Genomic DNA, 22,250 nt, shown 5'->3' with positions numbered 1-22,250 from the left:
TGGAGACAAAGGTCTGGTAAGCTGGGTGGGCTCTGTTGGGCCCCTGCTGTCAGGAAGCTTCTGGATTCCTTCTTAGTGTGGTTCAGGAAGAAGCTGATGTTCTTGGGGAGACAGTTCCAGGTTCTGGAGGGCTCTAGGCCTGTGAATCCTGCCTGTGAGACAGAAGTGCCCACAAGGTAGGCTGCAGAGAGCACCTGCATGGTGCCCAGGCCTTAAGCCTGACTCTGGCACCTGGGTCAGCTGCAGTGTCAGGGTAAATTCCTGCATCCCAGAGGCTGGTGTGAGTGAAGCTCATTTCTCACTCCATTACACTCCCGGCTGGACCATCTGAGGGTGGGGGTGAGGACCTGTCCTTTGGGGTTCCCCCCTAGAGTTTCTCAGTCCACTGGACTCTGGAAGGGCATGGCACAGAGGAGAGATGGAGAGAGGGGAAGAGGGAGAGAGAAATATGAAGAAATGGGTAGAGATGAGGAGAGAGATGGGGGAGAGAGGGATAGAGAGAGAAGTTGGGAAAGGGTGGAAGGAAGGACAGAGAGGCAAGTGGACAACGGTGAGTTTTTAGGCCTGAATGAAGACCAAGTTACTTTTTCCTACATCCATTAGCCACACTCAGTCCGGGGACCTCATATCCCTGCAGGGAAGGCTGGAACATGTTGTCTAGTGGGCATTCAGGAGGGTGCTTCAGTCAGGGTGTGGATAGCACATGCCCTCCTTATGTCCTCCCTCTTACCTGCTTCCCCAGCCCGAACTATGTCAAGGGTGCAAAGACTGTGCAGATATTTATGTTCGGTTGGAGGCTCACCTCACCTTGCCACTTGAGGAGTCGTGGGCTAGGCCTTTGACAAGACAGGAGCCCCAGCCTGGGGTGGGCACACTGTGTGTGTGAGCTGCCTCCCCACTTTCTTTCCCCTCTGTAAATGAGGCCACCCTTGGACAGATGCCCGGGCACCCCAAGGGTACAGGGCTGGGGAGAGGCCAGCTCCCTCTGCGGGCCCTTCATGGAGAGCTCACCTCAGCCTCCTCCATGTCTGGCTGGGCCTTTGGGGCATTATGGATACTCAGTACGTGTTGGCTAAATGCAAGAAGGAAGGAAAGAAAGATGAAGGAGCAGGAAGAGGCCTGGATTCTACCTGCTGGGCAGGCTGACGTCATCCCCATAGACAAAACTATGCCAACGTGCCGCTCATTACAAGCTGCCTGAGACTTCTGGCTTTGCCAGGGGACATATTTTCTTTCTTTATATGTATTTTTAGAGTTTTAACTGAATCCATTTATCTGGATGGAGAAAATTAGTTCAAGTTCAAAATGTGTGCAAAGCAAAGGAGGCTTCCTCCTGGGAGAGCCAGACATCCTGGCTTCCTGAGAAACTTCCAGAAACATTCTATTCTTAATAAACGTTGGCTGTCAATCTCCTTGCTTTGGTTGTTGCATTTATCACCCTCTCCTGCAGCTGGAAAATCTTCTGGGGAGGATGGAAGTGGGGTAGGGAAGAGCCTTCGGCCACCTTCGGTCGCTGTAACGGAATACAACAGGCAGGGTAATTTATAGCGAGTAGAAGCTTAGATCATGGTTCTGGAGGCTGGGAGGTCCAAGAGTACAGCACCAGTGTCCAATAAGGGACTTGGTGCTTCGTCATTACATGGCAGAGGGCAATGGGCGGTACTGAGGATTGAGCTCAGAGCCTCATATTTGCTCGGCAGGTACTCTACCATTTGAGCCATGCTCAAGGGTTTTTTTCAAGATCGGGTGTCACGAATTATTTGCCGGGACTGGCTTCAAACCACGATCTCCTTGATCTCTGTCTCCTGAGTAGCTAGGATTACAGGTGTGAGCTACCAGTGCTGGCAACATGCTTTTTTCTGAAGAGGAGTCCACAACTTTTGATCACTAAAAAGAAAAGCTGTGAGCAGAGCACCCCATCCCCCAAAAAAGAGGTCAAAGAAAGGATTAGGAATGATGACCTGAGATGAAGAGAAAAGTGGCCACCAAATTGCTCACCAGGGCCTGGAGGTTGAACTTGGTGGGGGGGCTTCCCGGAAGCCTGGATGAAAAAGGGAGGTCTTTGAGAGATGGGTGTGTCACAGACTAGGATGGGGTGGGGCTGCAGGGGACTCCTGGAGGGATGTGTTTGTGTGAGGTTTGGGGGTTAGAGGGTGTGTGTGTGTGTGTGTGTGTGACCGGATGACAGATGAGGTTGGATGGCCTGTGAGATGGGGTGAGGGTGGATTAGGGAGGAAGGGCCTGACTCCCTGGGCTTCTGTTTAGCTAGGCCCTTTGTGAGAGTGGCTGTGTGTGGGTGAGAGTGCCACGCCCCCGCGGCTGCCCCCCAGCGTGGGAGGGAGATGTTATCAGGCCTAGGTGAAGGAGTTTCAAGCTTCCTCACCATCCTCATCTCCCCGCCTCCCACCCCGGCCTTGCCCCTCGTCCTCTGCACAGGAAGTGGGCTCGCCCTGGGGTTTCAGTCTTTGCTGGCCCCAGCAGCTGTCTGCTACCTGGGCTGCCGAGCGGAGATGGCCGTGGACCTGGCAGCAGAGAGGACCAGAGGGAGCTCGAAGTCACACTCCCATGCCTCATCCAGGTGATGCCCCTTCCCAGCCCCTGACCCTGCCTGGCCTCCTGGGGACCCCCGGGGGCTCCTTGCCACCCCTGCAGATCATCCAGGGTGGCTGGGAATGAAGGCCACTGGGGAGACTGTCAGCTCTGACTCAGGTTCCCAGCAGGTTCTGCTTGACCTTCAATTTCCCAGTCTTATCTCAGGCTCCCCTGGGGGATGGGGTAAGCCCTGCCTTGAGAACAAACTGGTTCTGGTGCCAGGTCCCTCTCCTTCCTAGCCCACCCTGGGGGAAGACGGGGGCTTTCTTAGTTCCTATGGGCTGGGCCCCTAACCCAAAGGGTTAGAGAAGGAGGCGGGTGGCTGGACCAGGTGCTCAATGGGTGCGAGCAGTGGGATGGAAGAGGTAAGAGCTGCCTCCTCTCTCTGTGGAGTGCTTCTCAGTGGGCTGTAGGAAAGGCAGGAGAGAGGGAGGACCCTCTGAGACCTGGCTATGAAGTGGGTGTGCTGACATGTCTCTAGGAGTCCTGAGCAGGAGGCCAGAGACCTGGGCTCAAACTTAGATTTATCCCTTACTTGGTTATGTGACTAGACAGGTCACAGGACACCCAGACACCGGGATAGGGACTTCATCTTCAGGCTGCTTGTGTCTCAGCCTTTTCCCCTCCCTCCTGGGACTGGAAACTTCCATCCTTAGCTGTGCTCACAGTACCTTATGGCTAGAGTAGGGAGGCTTACCCTACAGCCAAGATCCCTGGTAGGAGATGCCCTGTGGCAAACCGTGTGTGTGTGCGTGTGTGTGTGTGTGTGTGTGTGTGTGTGTGTGTGTGTGTGTGGTCAGAGAGGGCCAACGGGAGGGGTTTGTGAGTTCAGAGGCTGGGTGGGTCACATTTTTAGTCACCCAACTCCATTTATTGTTCTGCCCTAATTCACAGTGAGCCATACAGACCTGTGGGGCTCAGACTGTCCCTGGCTAGGTTCAATGGATTCAAGTCCCCTGCTCTTCTAGCCTGGGCAGGAGGATGGCCTGTGTGTTAGTGTCCCCATGTGGAAAGGGCGGTATCACAGAACCTGCTCTAAGGATGCTATGACATCCCTAAGTTCTAGCACGGTGGCGGACAGAGAGAACAGGAAGAAGTCATTGCTGGCACCCCCCCCCCTCCATCATCTCCCTGGAAATCAGGTGACCTGGTTTGAGCTGTCACAATGTGGGGATGACAGTCCCCATCGAAGCTGTAGTGGGGACCTATGAGTCAGTGAGTTGTCCATCTTGTAGTCGGAAAGGACAGGCGTGCCAGTGTGGGTGAGATCTCAAGAGGACCTGGGCTCTGCCTGCTTCCGTCCCCCACCAGCTGGCCTCTCTCATTTGTGGCTCTGAGTAGCTTCCTTAGCCTCCCTGAGACTCAGTTTCTTCTTTACAGCAGGTGGGCACAGCCTCCATGACTGCCAGGAGCTCTCCTAGCCCTGACCTCCTCTGGAAACTTCCATGCTCTCCTCTCGGTGTGCCTTTCTGTGTGTGCCCCTTCAGCCAGAGGTTCGGGAAGACTCCTGGCGCTTTCTCCTCCAGCCCGGTGCACTCTTTGCTTGGGCCTATTGTTTGCTTGGGCCTATTGATTGTTTGATCACCTTCCTGTGATCTTCCACCCTTTTACTCCTTTCTTCTCCCCTGGAGTTCTGTCCCAGGTCCCTCCTGGATGACCTCGATGGCCAGGCCTGACCTGGGCAGCCCTTCACCAGTATCCACAGTGCCATAGCTTCAGAGAAAGGCAAAGTGATTGAGTGTGGAAGGCCTGTGGGGGTTCTTGGTTGATCTCTGCACCCTTTGGGGTTCTTGTACTGTTGGGAGATCCAAAGAATGAGCCCTTCTCTGGGAGCTGGGTATAGTGGACTAGGCAAGGTCCATAAGGACCTCTCTGGGCAACTTTTGTCCCCAAGACAAGTGTCTTTTGGCCAGCCATGCCCTGGTGGATCCTAACTCCCCAAGGCAGGAAGGCTGTTGGCCTCAGGGTGGAGCTGTGGCTGGGTGTCCCAGTTCTGTGTACAGAACTTGGGCAAGTTAATGACCTGAACCTCGGTCTCCTCTTCATGGTGGGGATATTCAGAGCAGCTGCCCCGAGCTGCTGGGCAGAGGAAAGGGGCTACTGTTCACGAAGGGCTTGGCCCAGGGCCTGGCATGGAGAGGGAGGCTGGCACACATGGCCAGTATTGTCATAAGGTCATCAGGACTATTCATCACCCTATGCACTGTGCAGGGGAGGGTCACCTGAGGACTTGTGGTGGCAGGGATGGGAGATGGGGGGTGTTTCCTGCCTGGCCTGGGTCTCTATCTTTCTTATCAGTGGTGTGACCTTGGGCAATGCATACGACCTCTTTGTGCCTCAGTTTCCTCATGTGGGAGTGGGCATGATAAGAGCATTTCTGATGGACGAGCTCAGGGCTGCACTGAGTTGGAAGTGGGCATATTTAGTCTGTGCTAAGCGAGTGAGTTTTGGGGTGGTGAGCAGGGTGGGGGCACCCCAGACAACCCTGCTCCTGCTTGCTTTTGTTGCACTGGAGACCTCTGACTGCAGAGGGCAGGGCATTCATTGGGCACTCGCTGAGGTTTAGTAGTCTGCAGAGTGGGCAGCCTGAGGGGCTGAGAGCAGGATGACCTCGCCCTCCGTGGGGAAAATCAGGGAGGACTCCTTAGAACAAGGACAAAAGGCATTTAAAATGGTCCTTGCAAGATGGCAGGAGTGATGGGGGACACTGGGGAGAAGATAGACTTGGAAAGGACATTTAGAGGACACCCAGAGTGGCTGGCTTGTGTAGGCAGGTAGACAAGTGGGGTGTGGGAGTGCTTACTAACGCCCACGTGCACCAATTGAGGGACCCCTGCCAGGTTCTGGACTGGGAGGTGGTGATTAGAAACAAAGCCCAGTGGCTTTGCTGAGATCAGGGCTATGCTGCTGAGGCCATGCCACAGTCCAGGCTGGAGGGACACGGGGCTTTCCTGTCTATGGGGCTTCCTGGCTGGCTCAGGACTAAGACATTGGGACAAGGAGGTACGACTGTCCAAGACCCCTAGTCAGATTGGGGGCGAGTGGGAGAGCTGGACTTTCCCTGGTCCTGCACAGTCTCCTTACAATGGTCCCTTTGTTTCCCAGAGTGACCTTTGCTCCCTTTTCTCACTCCCTTCCCCATCTAACCCCTGCTGATGTCTCCCTACCCCAGGTCATGGTCAGGGCAGGCCCTGAGTGTCCTTGACGTGGATTAGTCACTTAGTACAGGGCCATAAACACAGGGGCCTGGAGAGGAGGGGGCCTCCTTTGAAGCCCCCAGAAGGAGGACAGAGGGAAGGTGCCTTTGGCAGTAGACACTCCTGGGTGCAGAGCTGGAGAGCTAGGGACAAGGACCATGAGCTGAGCTGATGTCTCTAAAAGCACCAGCCAGGGCCATGTTTCGTGGCTACTCAGAGACACCTTCCGGGCCTCCACAGGAGGGATAGGGTAGGGACTCCATGTTTCCTCCTACCGGACAATGCCTGGTGGGTTCCCCAGCTGCCCGCAGGAGCTTCTGGGCAGGCAGGGGAGTAGGAGCATGGTTAGGTCCTCGGAAGTTTCCAACAACTCAGTTCCTGTGCCTCAGATCCCTCATCTACAAAGAGGGCAGAAAAAAAGGTGGGCACCACCTACCCCTAAGGTATAGTGAGGAGTAAATGAATAAAGTGAAAAACAGTCAAACAGAGTCCTGGGCACCAGCTACTCAGGAGGCAGAGATAGGAGGACACAAGTTCAAGGTCAGCTCCAGGAAAAAGTTAACAAGACCCCCATCTCAACAAACAAACCGGACATAGTGGCTCATATCTGTAATCTCAGCTATGCAGGAGATACAGGAAGGAGTATTGTGCTCTCAGGCTGGCCCTGGGTGAAAGGGAGACTATCTGAAAAATAACTAAAGCAAGAACGTCTGGGGGCTTGGCTCGAGAGGTGCAGTGCCTGTCTAGCAAGTGCAGGGTCCTGAGTTCAAACTCCAGTACCACCAAAATAAAACGCTCAGCAGAGTCTGCAGGCATTAGATATTATTTTTATCATGATATTTTCATCATGCTTTCCCTTTTCAGAGCTAAACATCGCTGCTTCTTTATTCACCTGAGGCCCTGTCGGTCCTTTCAAAGCTGAGCTTTAGGAACTCCCAGCTGTGAACAGGGTGTGAATCTGAATCTGGGTATGACTGGGATCTGCCTGTCCTTCTTGCCCCCTGGTGGCTTGTCTCCTGGCAGGGAGGGGGCGACCCTCCTGCCCCAGCCAGCTCCCATCCAGTGGGGGTCCATCCTGGAGGGGTGAGGCTGGCCAAGGCTGGACTCCAGAGAGCTGTCTGGCTCCATCCTCTTTCCTACAAGGCAACTTTCTGGAAGAGCAAAACTCACCTTCCAGAAACATCCTCTCCTGCTCCCAGAGCCACACAGTGCAGGGCCATCCTTGTCCTCCAGCCTCTTCAGTGCTGGAGGTCAGAGCCCTGGTGTGCCCTGAGGCTTTTCTAAGAGCATATCTGCTGTCTTCAATCTTTTCTTCCATTCCTTCCACGAAGGGCGGAGGGCAGAGTAGCCAGGAGTCCCCTGGAGTCCCTGCGGTGGACTTCATTCTGTTCTTCACTCATTCGGTGTCTTGGGTTTTCCTTTGCCAGCGGCCTAGTATGTGCCAGGTACTGTTTTAGGAACTGGGCACCTGGTAATGAAGGAAACACAAGTATCCCTTTCTCACAGAGCATGTGTGACTCTGCGTGTGTGTGCACGTGTGCGTGGGTGCATGTGTGAAGAGAGAAAAGAAATAAATAGGCCTCGTCATTTGCTGACCTGATTCCCATAGCCTCAGTTACCAGTGGTCAGACATGGCTGGAAAAAAAATTAAACAGAAAATTCCAGAGGAACAATTAAAAGGTTTTAAATTGAGCACTCTTCTAAGTAGTGCCTGGTCCTGAATCATCTCCTGGTCCAGCGTGTCCATGAGGTGTACACTACCCGCCCATTAGTTACACAGTAGCCTAACACAATGTCCCAATGCCTATGTGGCCTCACCACGTCACCGTAGGGGAGTACAGCGATATTACAAGAGACAGAGACCACATCTGCATGTGTTTATTGCACTATACTGTTATAACTGAAGCCACTGTTAATCTCTGGCTGTGCCTTGTTTGCAAATTAAACTTTGTTTTAGGTATTATGCACAGGAAAAAACAGTATGTACAGGTGTTTGGTGCTGTCCACAGTTTTAGGTCTGCCCGGGGGTCTTGGGACATATGCTTCAAAGGATAGAAATTTGTTTACTACTAAATAAACAAACAAGCAATGTGTGATGCAAACAGAAGTACAGTTTGGGGGTGTGAGTCGGGAAGGGTGCTTTTCTATACAGGCTGCTCAGGGAAGGCCTCTTTAGGGATCGTGCATCTGAGCAGAGACATGGAGGAAGGAAGTGCGCATGTATGGGGCGGAGGGAGATGCAAAGGCCCTGAGGTTGGATTGCATTGGCTAGGTAGAGAGCAGAGGAATGCACCTTGAGGGGAGGGTGTTCACTTTGCTCTCTGGCCTCCTTCTCCACCCAGGGCTTTCTTCTCCCGCTCTAACCTGTGGCTGTGATGGCAGCCCCGTCTTTGTCCTGGTGTCTGGCCCTGCTCATCCTCCTCCTACCCCTGGCATCCATGGCTGTGAAAGGTGAGGACCTGGCCTCTGGACAGCTGTGCTTTCCCTGGGGAAGAGTCTGTGACCTGCTAGAGCCTTTCTTGTCCCCTACTTCCTGGAAAAGTCCAGCAGCAACTGCAGGGGACAGAGGAGGAGGGGTGGAAGAATGGGACCAGAGAACAGTTATTCACCTCCCTGCTGGCTCTTTACCTTGTCCTCTGCTGTATGCTTGTGCCTCTCCCAACTATGAGAAGATGCTTCTCCTCATTCCTGCCCATGGGGCCCAGCATGCTCTAGGGCTCAGTTTCCTTCTCTCCGAAACGGGCCCAAATCCCTTCGCTGCCTACCAGGGTGCCAGGCGCAGGGTGTTGGCTGTGCCTGGCGGCCACGAGCACCTGACACCCAGCCACTCACACCCCATCTTGTCTGCAGACCCTTCCCAGCTCTCCTGCTTCTACAACTCAAGAGCCAACATCTCCTGTGTGTGGAGCCTGGAGGGGGGTCTGCAGGCCACAGCCTGCCACATCCACGCCCAGTCGAACAGCCGGTGAGTGTGGCTGTGGACCACTTGGAGAGCCTGTCATCAAGAGGGATCCTGTGACCACCGATCCTGAATATTACTCAAGAATCCTGTGCTTCCAGGGTGGGCTGAGGGGACCCAGCTCCCAGCATCACATGAGTTGGGACCAGGCACCAGTCAGCTGGCCGTTTAGGCCCCTGGGACCTGGGTGGTTCCCACTTCTGCTGAGGGGCTGAAGATGAGCTGGACGGAGTGTTGGGGGACACTGGGCTCTGAGACTGCTATACCAAGGCTGGACTCCACTTTGGAGGCAGTGGGGTGGGGGAGTCAAGGGAGTTTTTCAAGCTTCTTGAGTTACCTGGGATTTCAAGAGATCCCTTGGCCAGCTGTGGGACAGAGACCATTAACTGGGCTGGTGCTGTTCTATGGTGACAAGGACAGGGAAAGGCTAGGGGGTCTGGGGTTGAGGAGGGTGTTGGTGAAGGGGTCTCTGTGATCCAGACATGCAGGTAGTAGGTAGATGGGGGTCTGACTCCAGGCAGGTGGGGCTATGGAAGTTAGGTGTGGGGTTAGGGGAGCAGAGATGGAGAGGGAGGGGCGAAGGTGACTTTGTGCCCTGGCTCTGGTGGGTAGTGATTCCACAGGGCTCTTAGGCCAAATTAAAGACCCATGTTCACCCCAAGCCCCACGGGCTCTCTAGCTGGGGACGTCCTGAACCGGTTCATGTGTCTAGATCTCTGTGGTTGCTGGGGGACAGGCTGGATGTGGAGGGTGGGGAGGGTGCCCTCAAGGGGAGGAGAGGGAGGACGACTGAGGAGTATGGGGACACTGGTGTCCCTTGCCTGATTGGCACAGTTGGCACAGAGCCCTCTCCCCACCTGGCCGGGTTCACAAGGCCCTGAGGCAGCCCTGTGGGTCTTTCCTGTTTTTCTGAGGAGGCTGTTTTGCTCTGAAAGGCCCTGGAACCTAACCTGTGAGCTGCTCCCGGTGACTCAGGCGTCCTGGGCCTGCAACCTGATCCTCGGATCCCCAAACGTGAGTACAGCCAGGCCAGGAGGGGTGGGGAGCTGTAAGTCAAGGTGGACCCAACCCAGCAAGCCATGGCCAGGGGCTGCACTGAGCAGGCCGCCTGGGCTGAGGGGCAGGAGGGAGGGTGGCACACACAGGACTCAGGTCAGAGACCCTACTGGGGCTGTCCCCCTTCCTCTGTGGGTCCTGCCACACTTTTGGGTTCCTTACCAAGTGGGGTCAGTGCGCTAGTAACAACCCCAACCACACCAGACTCCTCCCAGAAGCCTTGGTGGGCAGGGAGGGTGGGGGAGGAGTGGACATTCTTAGCAGGATGTCTGGGCCTTGGCTTCACTTCACACCAGCTAGATGACCTTGGGTGACTTTGGTGCCTCAGTTTCCCCTTCCATAAAGTAGGAATGACAATGGCAGCTGCCTTGGAGGGTGATTGCGGGGTAAAGCACTCAGAACGGGGTCCTAACAGAGCACGTGCTGACTGTCATCAATCTACCCGAACTGTGCCCTCATTACCGATGAAGAAACAGAGGCTTGGAGAGGTGTGGTACTTGCTCAAGATCACACAGCAGGGAGTAGCCAAGCTGGGAGTGGACCTAGGCCTCTGGGCCCACAGTCGGGTTTCTGACACACCAGGATGCCCCTTACAGGGCCCCCAACTGCGTCTGTATGGGTATATGTCAGAGCGTTCTCTGCAACCCTCCTGGACAGTGGCAGGCCCCGGGGTCACACTTTCCAGCCATTGTCAGACTTGTGGATTTTCAAGTGTCAGGAGATGGGAGGCCGGGTCACGCGGTGCAGCTGGTGAAGGTCCAGTCTCAGGAACTGTGCTATCCTGAGAGCTCGGCAGGGGCCTGGCTTCCATCTTTGCTCCACCATTGCCTGGCTGTGTGCCCTCGGGCAAGTTCTTAAGCCTCTCTGTGCTTCAGTGTCTTCAGCTATAGGGTGGGAACGGTAGTAATGCCCACCTGAGAGGGTGATGAGGGAATGAAATGTATGCAAAGTGCCTGGCACAGAGTAAGTGCTATCAGAGTGCATTATTGGTGATATCTTTACAATGCTAATAATGTCAATATCAATAATAGGCACGGTCCTGTTACCATCACCTAGGCAAATCTGGCCCTTTAGCAGCTGTAAGAAGGGGAGGACAGGGTCCTCTGGGGCAGAGGAAGAAGTGTTTCCTGGCTGACCAGCTTGGGAACTCTGAGGATCGGGTTCAAGGTTTGCTCAGATGGGTTTGCGAAGGTCACTGGGGCTGGGACTAGAAGCTTGGACCCCAAACCACTCCCGTGCTCCCGTGGGGCCCTAAGCACAGCCCCTGTGAGGGTCTGGCCAGAGCTTCCTCCTGCAGAGCTGCAGGCGGCCACCCACATGGGCTTGTGGGTGGACCCCTCACAGCTCACTCAGCAGCCCTTGGTCAGGAGGCTGGCCAGTCCTCAGAACTGTGGTCACTTCAAGGGGCTGTGGAGACACAGGGACCTCATGTGAACCTGGGTTCCCTGCTGACCGGTCTGGGGCCAGCCCTGGCCTCAGGGTTCTCCCACAGTGCAGTGCAGCCCAGGGAAGCGCTTGTGTGTGCATCAGTGAGCTGCAAGGGGCTGCCCCGGAAACACTCAGTGCCTGGTCATTTCCTTTCAGAAACCTCAGGGGTTGGGCTGGGGAGGGATGGAGGGGGGAGCCCTTTGCATTTGAAGCTATTGCACAGGTGTGGTTCCACTGTTTGGGTTTACCTGTTTGCATACCTCTTGTGATGGGGAAGCCCTTCCTTCCCCAAGACAACCCACAGCGGGAGTTGGGAAATGACTGTAGGCCATGGGCCAAAGCCAGCTGCTGCCTGTGTTTGTAAATTAGATTTTATTGGAACACGGCCCTGACATCCGTTCACATATTGTCTGTGGACACTTTGCATGATAATGGAAGAGTTGAGTTGTGACAGAGACCATGTGGCCTACAAAGCCAAAAATGTTCTCAACCAGGCTCATGATAGGCAATGCTTGCCGCCCCCTGCCTGAGACGTCAGGGCACATGGAGGGTTCTGCCCTCTCCTTGTCATCCCCAATGTGTTTCCCCCAACTGCTGCTGGCACCTACATCCCTGCTCTTCCTGTCTTGCAGTCCCAGAAGCTGACCTCAGCTGACCTCGTCAACATAAGCGTGATGTGCTGGGAAGGGGAGCGATGGCGGATGGTGGTGACACAGGACTTCAGGCCTTTTGAAAACCGTGAGTGAGGAGCCTGGGGTGCCACTGGGCTGGGTGGCATCTCCTTCCCTGTCTTGCACTCTGGCATTCTCCCTGCCCCATGTTTGTCCCCGTCAGCTTCCATTCCCACACCTGGCAGCTCCCTTCCTGCTGCCCTGGGGTGAACTTCAGAGCCCAGCAGATCTGGCCCTGGCCTTTTATTCTAGCCCTCCCCCCCGTGCTGTGGCTACTTCTGCCACAAAGGTCACTCTCTAAACCCAACATGCCCACCCATGCCTCTGAGCGCTTGCACATGCTGGTCCCCATGCCTGAAAGGCTCTTCCCACCTGGAAGATTCCTGCTCACGCTTCAAGGCTCAGTGAAGAGTCACCTCCTCCAGGAGGCCTTCCCCGATGACCCCAGTCCTTCATCTTCCTTCTGCCAAATCTACGTTCTGGGTTGTCACTGGCTGATTGTAGGCCTGTCTCCTTCACTGGGCTTTGAGGGCAGAGCCTCTGTCATACCAGCTCTGCCCTCATACTCCTTTCTGAGTACCCAGTACCAGACCTGATCAGGAAAAGGTTGTTGAATGACTGACTGTCCCCCCGACCTTGGGGCCACCTCCAGGGAATAGGTGAAGTAGAGGGTGATATCCAGGCAGGGTGCAAATCTGAGCCCTGCCTTCACGGGATGTGATCTGACTGGAGACCACTGAGCGTGTCTGAGGCTCCATTTGTAAAATGGAGATAATTCGAGTCCCGGGGGCTGTTGTAAGGAGTCTAAACTATGGCACAGTAACTGCTTACTATGCAGTCAATACTTGGTAAATATTTGGTGGTTATTATCTGTGTACAGTCTCAGTTCAATTTAGCGTCAGAGTCATAACTTTAAAGTTACACTCACAGCGTTTAAAATACCTGAAGACTGGGCTGCAGCTCAGTGGTGGAGTACTTGCCTTGCATGTTCAAGGCCCTGGGTTCCACCCCCGGCACCACAAAAATATAATCATCATGATGATATCAACTAAAAACGGAGACAATAGATATGTTAAACTATAAAAACAGATATATTTCAATAAGTGAAAATATATAGAAGTATAAACAAATCCATAAATAAAATACTGTGACATGGGGGAGCCACGTAAAACCCTTGGGGGAGAGCAAGGCAGCCCTGAGCCACTGGAGCAGAGAGGGTCCACCAACGCCAGGTGATGTCCCAGGCATTAAGACTCAGCAGGCATCAACCCCCCTGTTCTCAGCTGTGCTCCCAGGAGCACCAGAGAGGAAGAGAGAACCCAGTGTTTAGTCTATCAGGTGTCACCTGCGAGGAAGAAAAACCAAGCAGGTGAGGGGAGGAGGCGGTTGAGCACAGCCAGGGAAGCTACCCTGGGTGGTGGCATTTAAGCTGGTGTGGAGAGGGCAGAGCACCAGGAGGAGGGCAGCAGGTGCACGGGTCGGGGTGGGGCAGGGGACAGGTGTGTGGAGGCTGGGTTGATCCTTTCAACCTCATGATCCAGCGGCGCCTAGCCGCTGTCCCTCCTCTCTCCTGTCACCAGTCCGCCTGCAGACGCCCACCTCCCTGCAAGTGAGCCACGTGGAGAGTCACCGATGCAACATCACCTGGCACGTCTCGCAGATCTCACACTACATTGACCGAGACTTGGAGTTTGAGGTCCGGAAAAGGTCCCCAGGCCACAGCTGGGAGGTAAGGGGGCGGCCCAGCCTACCGGCCCCCAACTCCTCCTTCCAGTCCTGGTGTAATCCACAGGCTATCTGCTAGCTGTTTGTCCTCCATCTCAGTGAGTCCCCTCAGCCCAGGCAGCCAGTGGTGGCTGAGCCATCCCAGCTCACCTGCCATGTCCCTATAGCTGGGGTTGCATGTGGTGGCAGGCACCAGGCAGACCCCAGGGCAAGAAGCCGGGAGGCAGCAGCTGCCTGGTGTGAGATATCCAAGGACTGGAAACCACCTTTCCACACTTCAAATCCAGCGCCCTCCTGTCCCCAGAGGGCTGTGGCTTATTCATTTATTCACTCATTCCTTTCTTTTCTGGATTGCTCACTCATCACACATTTACTGAGTACCTACTATGTGCTGGATAGTGGGGAGGGTGTGGAAGGTGAGACTGGCGAGCTTCCTACTGTCAGGGAACTCACACGGGGGCAGATCTGCCCACAGGAGACCAAACAGACAGTGGTCAGTGCATTCTGAGCCTGGCTGGGATAAAGTATTGGAGTGACCAGGGCAGGCTGCTTGGCCCCCAGGTGTTGCCTGGTCTAGTGGAGGCCGCAGGGGTCCCAGCCAGGCCAGAATAGTCCCAGAGAGGAACCAGCTGACTGGCAGGCAGCTTAGAGTATGCGGACAGTTTGGGAAGGGGTAGGGGCCCCACAGCTGTGTAGCTAGGGAGATGGGGCAGCTGGGAATGGGGAGGGAACGGCTTGCTCTGTCTCCCTGTCTCCTGGCCTGGTCATGGAGGGCGTGGTAGGCAGTAGGTACCTCTGGGTGCTCATGCCCCATCTTTGCCCCAGGAGGCCCCCGTGCTGAGCCTAAAACAGAGACAGCAGTGGATCCAGTTGGAGATGCTCGACCCCAACACCCCATATGAGCTTCAGGTGCGGGTCAGGCCCCAAAGAGGCGACCACAGCGTCTGGAGCACCTGGAGTCAGCCACTGGCCTTCAGGACCAGGCCTGCAGGTACTGGTGGGCAGCAAGGGGGGCTCAGGAAGGGGGCTTGAGGAGCCACTGCAGGATGGGGTACAGGATTCAGCTCATCCACCCTCATCTGCCCTGTCGGCCCCCCTGATGTGCCCCTGTAGCTGGGGTCACTGAGGGGGTGCCTGTGAGTCAGTGGGGTGGCCAAACAGGCTTTTACTCTCTCCACCCTGAAACCCCTGGCTCCTGCCAGGCCAGGGCGGCCGCTTTTACCTTGGCCTTGTCTACGGAATGGGCATCATGAGGCAGAGCAGTGCTGCCCTTCTTCCAGGGGTACAGCAGGTCTGTCACAGGAGTCCACAGGGACTCCAACCCAAACCCCAGCACAAGCAAGTCTGGCAAGATGCTGGTACGCAGCAGGGTGTGACCCCAGGGACCCGGGCGACTGGGAGGGGTCATGTCTCTCACCCTCTCCTGGCTTCTCCCACCCTTGGCAGACCCTGGGAAGGTCCCGGAGCTGCCTTGGTTCGGCCACTTCACCCTGGGCCTTGGCGTTGTTGTCAGCTTTTTGATCTCCGTCTACTTCTTGGCCAAATTCAGGCACATTGGGCCCTGGTAAGAAAGTTCCCTCCCCTTCTTTCCCACCCCCACCTAAAACACACACACACACAGTCACACACTCACACACTCCTTGCCAAGTTGGGATCTAGGCTAGGTCCCTGCTCCCACACATCTGCCCTGCCTCTGTGCTCCCCAGAGTCTCCCCCCAACATCTGGTTTGTCCCACAGCCCACCCCCAAAGTGTAAGCTTGGGAGGCAGTTATTCAGGAAACCACCCTTGTACCCTGCCAAGCACTGCTCTCAGGACGTGGGAAGTTGTGTGCACTGCAGCTGCCTGAGTCCTTCTGGGCCGACCCAGGTCTGCACATCCGTTCATTCTTTTATTGGCTCCATGCTGGGTACAGCACGAGGTGTGGGGAACACAATGACAAGCTCCATGGAGCTTGCAGTTGGTGGAGGAAGGGCTGAGGAGAGCATCCCAGGCAGAGGAAGCGGTATGTGCAAAGGCCCTGGGGAGGAAGGAGGGAGAGCCCTCCAGAGGCTGGTGCAGCTGGAGGCCAGAGGGGGCGGGGAGAAAGCTGACCCTGAGTATGGAGTCACAGGCAGAAGTTGGTCTCTGTGAGACCTTCAAGGCCGTGGTGAGGATGTGGGGCTGTATGCTAGGAGGGATGGGATCAGCTTTAGTGGCTCTGACTGCTGTGTGAAAGATGACCTGCTGGAGGACAGAGAAGGGAGGGCTGACATTCGACCCCAGGGACCCTGATTCCTGCGGAGAGCACTACTTCTCCCAGCAGTGTTTACAGTTTGCAAAGTGTCTCTGCCTGTGTCACCTCCTGTGACTCTCCATGTCGCTGGGAAGGCACTGAGGCCGGGGCTCCATTCCCTGTTAACTGATGTCAGGAGGGGCCAGAGAAGTCAGCTGACCCGCCAATTAGAGTGAGGCTGGGTGGGGGTTCTACGTATCGCTACACAGCCCTCTACCTACCACTCCCCCACACTCCATGGGGCCTTTGGGCGAGGCCATCTTCCTGTGAATGTGTGGGTTCCCAGTGGGGCAGGGATTCCCTCACCTCAGACTGCAGAAGCCCCCAACTGCCCTCCCCCCTGCCATTTTTATTCCCCTTTAATCCATCCCCAACTGTGCGGTGTTCCTGTCTAACTCTCCCGAGACTTCCCACAACACCTGAATACCTCCTGACCCTGGAGGATCTCCAACAGCATTTGGAACCTTTGTGCAAATCTGGGGAAAAAAAAAAAAAAGTGTCCTTTCTCCAAGCAGATGCATTACAGGTCCTGGGCACTCATCTTGGCAAGCAGAACATGGGTTGGCATTCAGCCCTCACTCATTGTCCCCACTAAGCCAGATGCTCTTGGGCAGTGCCCAACCTGGACCACCATCCATGGCAGCCCTGATAGGAGGCCTTTCTCTTACCTCCCTTTTCATAGCTCTCTCTGTTCCAGCCATCGCCAGCCCTGACAATTAGGTCTGTGTGACCTCTCACACCTGATCGCTATGTCCTTCTGAGCGGTTTTCTGCTCTGTACCCACAGAATGGTCAGATTTCCCACTTGGCTTGAGTCTCTCCTGTCAGCTCCTAGAGAGCAGGACCTTTTCTTCTGGCCATTCTTGTCCCCAACACCTAGCAGAGTACCCTCCCACAGTGCTAAATCAACATTGCTGAATAAGTGGGTGGACATGGACTGGCCCAATGCTCTGCCCTCAGGGCTGTGAGGCTGATGGCAGGTCACCATGTCCCCCTATTCTCACCCTTCATCTCTCCTCCATCTTCTCTGGCCAGGTTGAAGAAAGTTCTAAAGTGTCACATTCCAGACCCTTCCGAGTTCTTTCCCCAGCATGGAGGAGACGTTCAGGTAGGAACCAAAGATGGGGAGCAAGGGGCAGCCGGTGGGCGGTCAGGGGGTGGCACTGGGGTGAAGATGTGGATCAGTAGCAGTGACTTTGCCCTCAGTGAGAGGAGACAGTGCTAAAGTGAGCCGTCCCCCCCAAGGTGTGTGGTGCTGTCCTTGCTCTGGAATGGAGGTACTTGGACCAAGTGGCTTCTTCTACCTGAGTCACACAGCCTGGATTCTAATTCCAGCTCTGTCATTTCTGGCTATATGACCCTGGGCAAGTTATAGAACCTCTATGTGCCTCAGTGTCCCCACTAGTAAAATGGAGCAGATTGTGCTACCGTGTGTGTAGCTCTGTGAATGCTGCCTGGCACAGAGCAAGCACTCGGGGACCTGGCAGGAATTCCTGTCTGCTCATTCTGCCTTGCATGGAATTCCTGGGCAGACTGCACGTGACATAGACAGTGACAGGTCCTTTAGTAACCTACAGTCACCAGACACGGATTCATTGTAGAAAAAAAAAAAAAAAAAAAGCAGTCCATGTGGTAGTAACACCCTGCCTGCCTCAGCCTGGAAGTTTCTAGAGGCAAGGAGGACATGGGGGCCCAGGACTGGGAGGGGTTGTGGTGGGAGCAGGAGGTCAGGAACAGTGCTGAGGGCAGGAGAGCCATGCAGGAACCCAGCTGTTAAGGACTGATCAGGGTCCTTCTGGAAGTTTTGAAAAACTCCCAAGACCTAGGCGACGTCCCTAGCTGTAAGGGTGTTCAAGCAAGCTGTGGCTGCCTGAAGGCTAGAAGCACGGCAGGAAGGACTCCTCACTGCAACTGGTCCAGGCTGGACTGGGTGTGTCCTAGACCTCTTCAGTTTGAAGCCCTGACTTTGTGGGCCCAGGGCATCTTGGGGAAGGATGTCCATGGGGTCAGCTAGGGCTGGGTTCTTGCCCAGGGCCTGGAGAAGAGGGGCATCCTGATAAGGTCCCAGGAGGGGGTTGGGGCTGACCAAGAGGGACTCTACCCTGGCATGTGGGTGAGAAACCTGGCCTGTCCCAGGGTCCCCCAAGCTGGTGGGGTTGTGGGGTCCTGTCAGGGGCACCTGGGCCGGCTGCGGAGGAAGGAGGAGCTAGAGCTGTTGAGATGGAGGAAGAAGGGAGGCAGAGGAGACTCCCTTCACCTTCCTTTCTTCCCACAGAAGTGGCTCTCGTCGCCCTTGCCCTCGTCCTCCTTCAGCCCTGCCGGTCTGGAGCCAGAGATCTCTCCCGTGGAGGTGCTGGACAGAGATGCCAAGGCCACGCAGCTCCTCTTGCTGCAGCAGGACAAGGCATCGCCACCCTTACCCTCGCCCAGCAGCTACTCCCAGACCAGCTGCTTCACCAACCAGGGCTACTTTTTCTTTCACCTCCCAGATGCCTTGGAGATCGAGGCCTGCCAGGTGTACTTCACCTATGACCCCTGTGCAGAGGAGGAGCCTGAGGAGGGTGTGCCCAGGCTGCCTACGGGGTCTCCCCTCCCATCCCTGTTGCCTGGGTCTGGAGAATATGATGCCTACTGCACCTTCCCCCCTGGGGACGACCTGCTGCTTTTCTCTCCCAGTCTCATTGGTGGCTCAAGTCCTCCACACACTGCCCTTGGGTGTAGTGGGGCCCATGAAGAGAGGCTGCCCTCTGCCCTGCAGGAGGGATGCCCCCGAGACTGGGGCCCCCAGCCTCTGGGGCCTCCTGCCCCTGCAGTCCCTGGCCTGTTGGGTTTGCAGTCGCCTGTGGAGCTACCGTTGGGAGAGGCTGGGGCAGAGGTTCCTGTTCCCCACCCTGGGGAGGGGGCTGGTCCCCCTGGGACCAACCCTCCTGGGCAGGGCCAAGGCAGGGTCCCTACCTCTGGCCGAGCTCTGAACACTGATGTCTATCTGTCCCTCCAAGAACTCCAGGCTCAGGACCCAGCTCACCTGGTGTAGACAGGTGGCCAGGGGTGTGAAGCAGGTGGCTGCTGGCTGAAGCACCAGTCCTGAGGAGGACCTGTTGAGGCCTCCATCCTTGAGGACGGTTCACAGCTGGGGAAACTCTGTGACAGCTGCCTCTGGTCGTCTCCACCCAGATGGCCCCCCACCCAGTCCTACCCACTCAGCCCCGCACTGTTAAAGATCACTTGTTGCTTCTTGGCCCCACAGCCCACACCAGGAGCTGGGGCTGGGCAGGGGGAGGTTTAATCATGGAGTCCTGTGAATTTTGTCTCTGAAACATGACTCCTTTCCCACCTGAAGATGTGAGCCAGCATCAGTCACCATGGCTCTCTAGGGGCCTTCACTTTGCCCTCCTCACTGGACTTCCTGCTTCAGTTTCACCCTCTCCCACCCACCTTCACAAGGCATCTAGTGCATGCACTCCAAACTCAACATGGCCACGCTCCTCCTCTGCTGAAAACCCGGCCATGGCTCCCTACTACCCTTAGCACCACTTCCTGACCTGGCACCTGCCCCTCCAGCATCACGTGAGGACATCCCCTGTGGAACCCTCACAAGGCTACTACTTACTGAGCCTGCCCAGAGCTTTTGCATGTGTCATACCCTGTGCCTCTCTGTGACAAGTCTCCCTTGTATGTCAGTTTGGCACCCCTGGAGGGAAAGGCTGCCTCCTTAAAGTGCCCAAATTTGCAGATTCAGTCTGGAGAAGTCTCTCCAGGGCAGCTGGAGAAAGAGGTCCTGTCACTTCTCCCCCAGTGGCTCCTGACTTCAGAATTCTTGGCTCAAGTGTGGACACAAATCCTCTGAAGACGGCTCGCTTCGGCAGCACATATACTAAAACTGAAACGATACAGAAATCCAGAGAAGAGGAAAATGGTCCCTGTGCAAGAATGACATGCAAATTCGTGAAGTGGTCCATATTTTTAAGCACGATATATTTATAGGTAAAATACCAAGGCAAAATCCCCACGGAGAAATGAACAGACTCCTAAACGACGAAGGCTAGGAATCTAAAATGGGTCGTGTTAAGGGGAGGGCGCTAGCAAGGGGGGCAGGGCAAATGTGTACTTTCTGCACAAGAATGAATATGGAGCATTGAGACCAGTCAAAGTCACCTTAAGAAGGAGAACGGGGGAGGAGGGAGAATAATGGAGGGATGAACCAAACTGTGGCATAATATATGTACATATGGAAATGTCACAATGAAACCCCTGTATAACTGTCATATATTAACAAAAAATGTTCTTTACCCAAATGAAGGACAGGAAGTGAAAGCAGTTCCTGTCCAGGGGTGGGAATCAGTGGGAGGGGGGAGGGCACAGGACAGGGTGAAGGAGGGTGAATACGGCAGATGTATTCATGTATGAAAATAGAATGAAAACTGTTGATATTGTTCTAAGAAGGGAGGGAGGGGAATGAAGGAGAAAGATGGAGGGGGTGAATCTAGTTAAGATAGATTGTAAGCACATATGCAAATATCACAATGTATCCCCTGTACAACTATGATATACCAATTAAAGAAAAAGAAAAAGAAAAAGAAAAAAACATCCCTTGAAGTGGCTGCTGCTGGATCTCACAGTGGCCTCACAGACTCATGAGGGAGCCTGTGGGATGTAAACCCCAGATCCAAGTGGCCCAGGCAGCAGCCCCACATGTGGCCTGTCCTGAGGCTGTCAAAGGGGATCATGCCTCATTGCAGTGGAGGGCTGTGCTCTGCAACCCAGGGCTGACACACTGGCATCCAGAAGGATGCTTTTTCACTATGCTTGGCACCCGTGCCTAGCACCCACCACATTCTCTGGGTGAATTAATGAGGCATCTCCTGGCACCACCTGGCCTGGGCTCTTGGGCAGGTGGTCTTTATTCATAGGTCCTGCCCACTAGGCTGCTGCATGCCAGCCCCAGCATGAGGCTCATCTGTCCTATGGCAGTCCTCCCCTCCCAAAAAGCTCCCTCCCCAGGTCTTGCCACCTCTCTGATGCTCTCCACGACTGACTATGGTAACCACAGCCTTGCACCTCAGGTGCACAGAAAGGCTGCTGGTACACACTGCAGTGTCTGAATTTATAGGTCCTACTCACAGCCGATTGGGTACCTGACCATACGACTAGCAGCTTATGAGGTGGCTTGGCATAGAAGCTCTGTCCAATCACGGAGGCTGGGCCTCCTATAACCAATCAGATTATCTCAGTCTCCCTCATTTGCATGCACAGATGGAGGGGGCTCTGGGACTGGGTCCTCCTGGACCACCCTGGCAGAGCAGGGAGGAGAGGAGGGGTGGGGATCCTGGTATAGAAACTCCCACTGCCTACAGGGGCCTTCTGGCCACTGGTCAGGATTCCTGTTTATGTCCAAAAATAAACTTTCTTTCCTTGAAGTCCTGTGAGTCTTGGGTTGTTACTGTGGAAAGAGTTAATTTACCTACAGTCTCACCTCATACCTGTGTGTCCCTGATCACAAGGGCTCCTTAGTCCAGGCCTTTGGGTCACAGGGGACCTCTTTGTCTACACTCTGCTGTATATCCTGGGCCAAGCCACCAAACCTCTGCATTCAGTTTCCGTGTCCCTAAAATGGACATAGTATTTGCCTCCAGTGTCCTGAAGAGTTCTGGAAGGGTTACACGTCTCAAGTTCTGATCATTTATGTTATTTATCTCTTTTAATGATCTCTGAGTGCCAGCTTTGTGATTTTATTTTTTTCTTTAAACCAATTCACTTTTTTGGTTAAATATATTTACTTAAAGAAAAATCTTCCTAGTGCTTTTATTAATAGAAAACTGAATTTTACCATAAATAAAAGGTAACCATGGAAAGCAAGTTCAATAAAACAAAATAATGTTTAACTTCCAGCTGGGCGTGTAGCTCAGTGGTGAGCACTTGCACGTTACAAGCCCTGGTCCCATCCCAGGCACCACATAAAAATAAAACGTCAGGAGACATGGCTCAAGTGGTAGAGCACCTGCTTAGCAAGTGCGAAGCTCTGAGCTCAAACCCCAGTACTGCCAAAAAAAAAAAGGAAAACAAAATATTGTTTAAACTCATTACCTGACGGAAATCTGCCATCTCTTAGTCTAGAGGGATGTGGGGAAGTTGTTAGAGACCCTAGTGAAACTTCCTCCTTCAGAGAGAGAAAAAAGATTGTGATGGGAGTATGGTTTTCACCAACAGAAGAATGAGGCCTCACAGGTCTAGGCTTGGGGAAATACTCTGCTCGCTCTATCTATCTATTTATCTATCTAGCTAGCTAGCTAGCTAGCTTTCCATTCATCCACCCACCCATCCATTCATCCATCCACCCGCCCATCCATCT

At 54.6% G+C, this 22,250-nt stretch overlaps 1 protein-coding gene and 1 pseudogene across 4 annotated transcripts; both read left to right on the top strand.

The window, feature by feature from the left end:
* The first annotated feature begins 2,189 nt into the window (after positions 1-2,189).
* Il2rb (interleukin 2 receptor subunit beta) lies at positions 2,190-21,619 on the top strand. 4 transcript variants are annotated; one of them, XM_074084426.1, is made up of 10 exons: positions 2,190-2,578; positions 8,132-8,240; positions 8,640-8,754; positions 9,666-9,762; positions 11,865-11,970; positions 13,445-13,632; positions 14,454-14,619; positions 15,075-15,192; positions 16,937-17,009; positions 18,177-21,619. In XM_074084426.1, the coding sequence occupies exons 2-10, from the start codon at positions 8,165-8,167 to the stop codon at positions 18,933-18,935; spliced, it is 1,698 nt and encodes a 565-aa protein (XP_073940527.1). In that variant the 5' UTR covers positions 2,190-2,578; positions 8,132-8,164; the 3' UTR covers positions 18,936-21,619. The 4 variants fall into 4 exon arrangements, with proteins under 4 accessions (XP_073940527.1, XP_073940528.1, XP_020037924.2 ...); XM_074084427.1 differs by having other exon boundaries at positions 2,193-2,578; positions 9,684-9,762; XM_020182335.2 differs by having other exon boundaries at positions 2,193-2,578; positions 13,484-13,632.
* On the top strand, positions 19,754-19,866 carry LOC141410528 (U6 spliceosomal RNA; annotated as a pseudogene).
* Positions 21,620-22,250: the final 631 nt, after the last annotated feature.

Source organism: Castor canadensis, chromosome 8 (assembly GCF_047511655.1).
Source record: "Castor canadensis chromosome 8, mCasCan1.hap1v2, whole genome shotgun sequence".
Lineage (NCBI taxonomy): Eukaryota > Metazoa > Chordata > Mammalia > Rodentia > Castoridae > Castor > Castor canadensis.
Note: the sequence above shows the minus strand (reverse complement) of the source record. Positions and strands in the feature narration are given on the sequence as shown.

Bases quoted from the DNA above. Each gene is read 5' to 3' on its own strand.
- Il2rb (XM_074084426.1), top strand. From the start codon at position 8,165: ATGGCAGCCCCGTCTTTGTCCTGGTGTCTGGCCCTGCTCATCCTCCTC. The intron at 8,755-9,665 runs GTGAGTGTGGCT...TTTTCTGAGGAG, and splicing joins CACGCCCAGTCGAACAGCCG to GCTGTTTTGCTCTGAAAGGC. The intron at 9,763-11,864 runs GTGAGTACAGCC...CCTGTCTTGCAG, and splicing joins TGATCCTCGGATCCCCAAAC to TCCCAGAAGCTGACCTCAGC.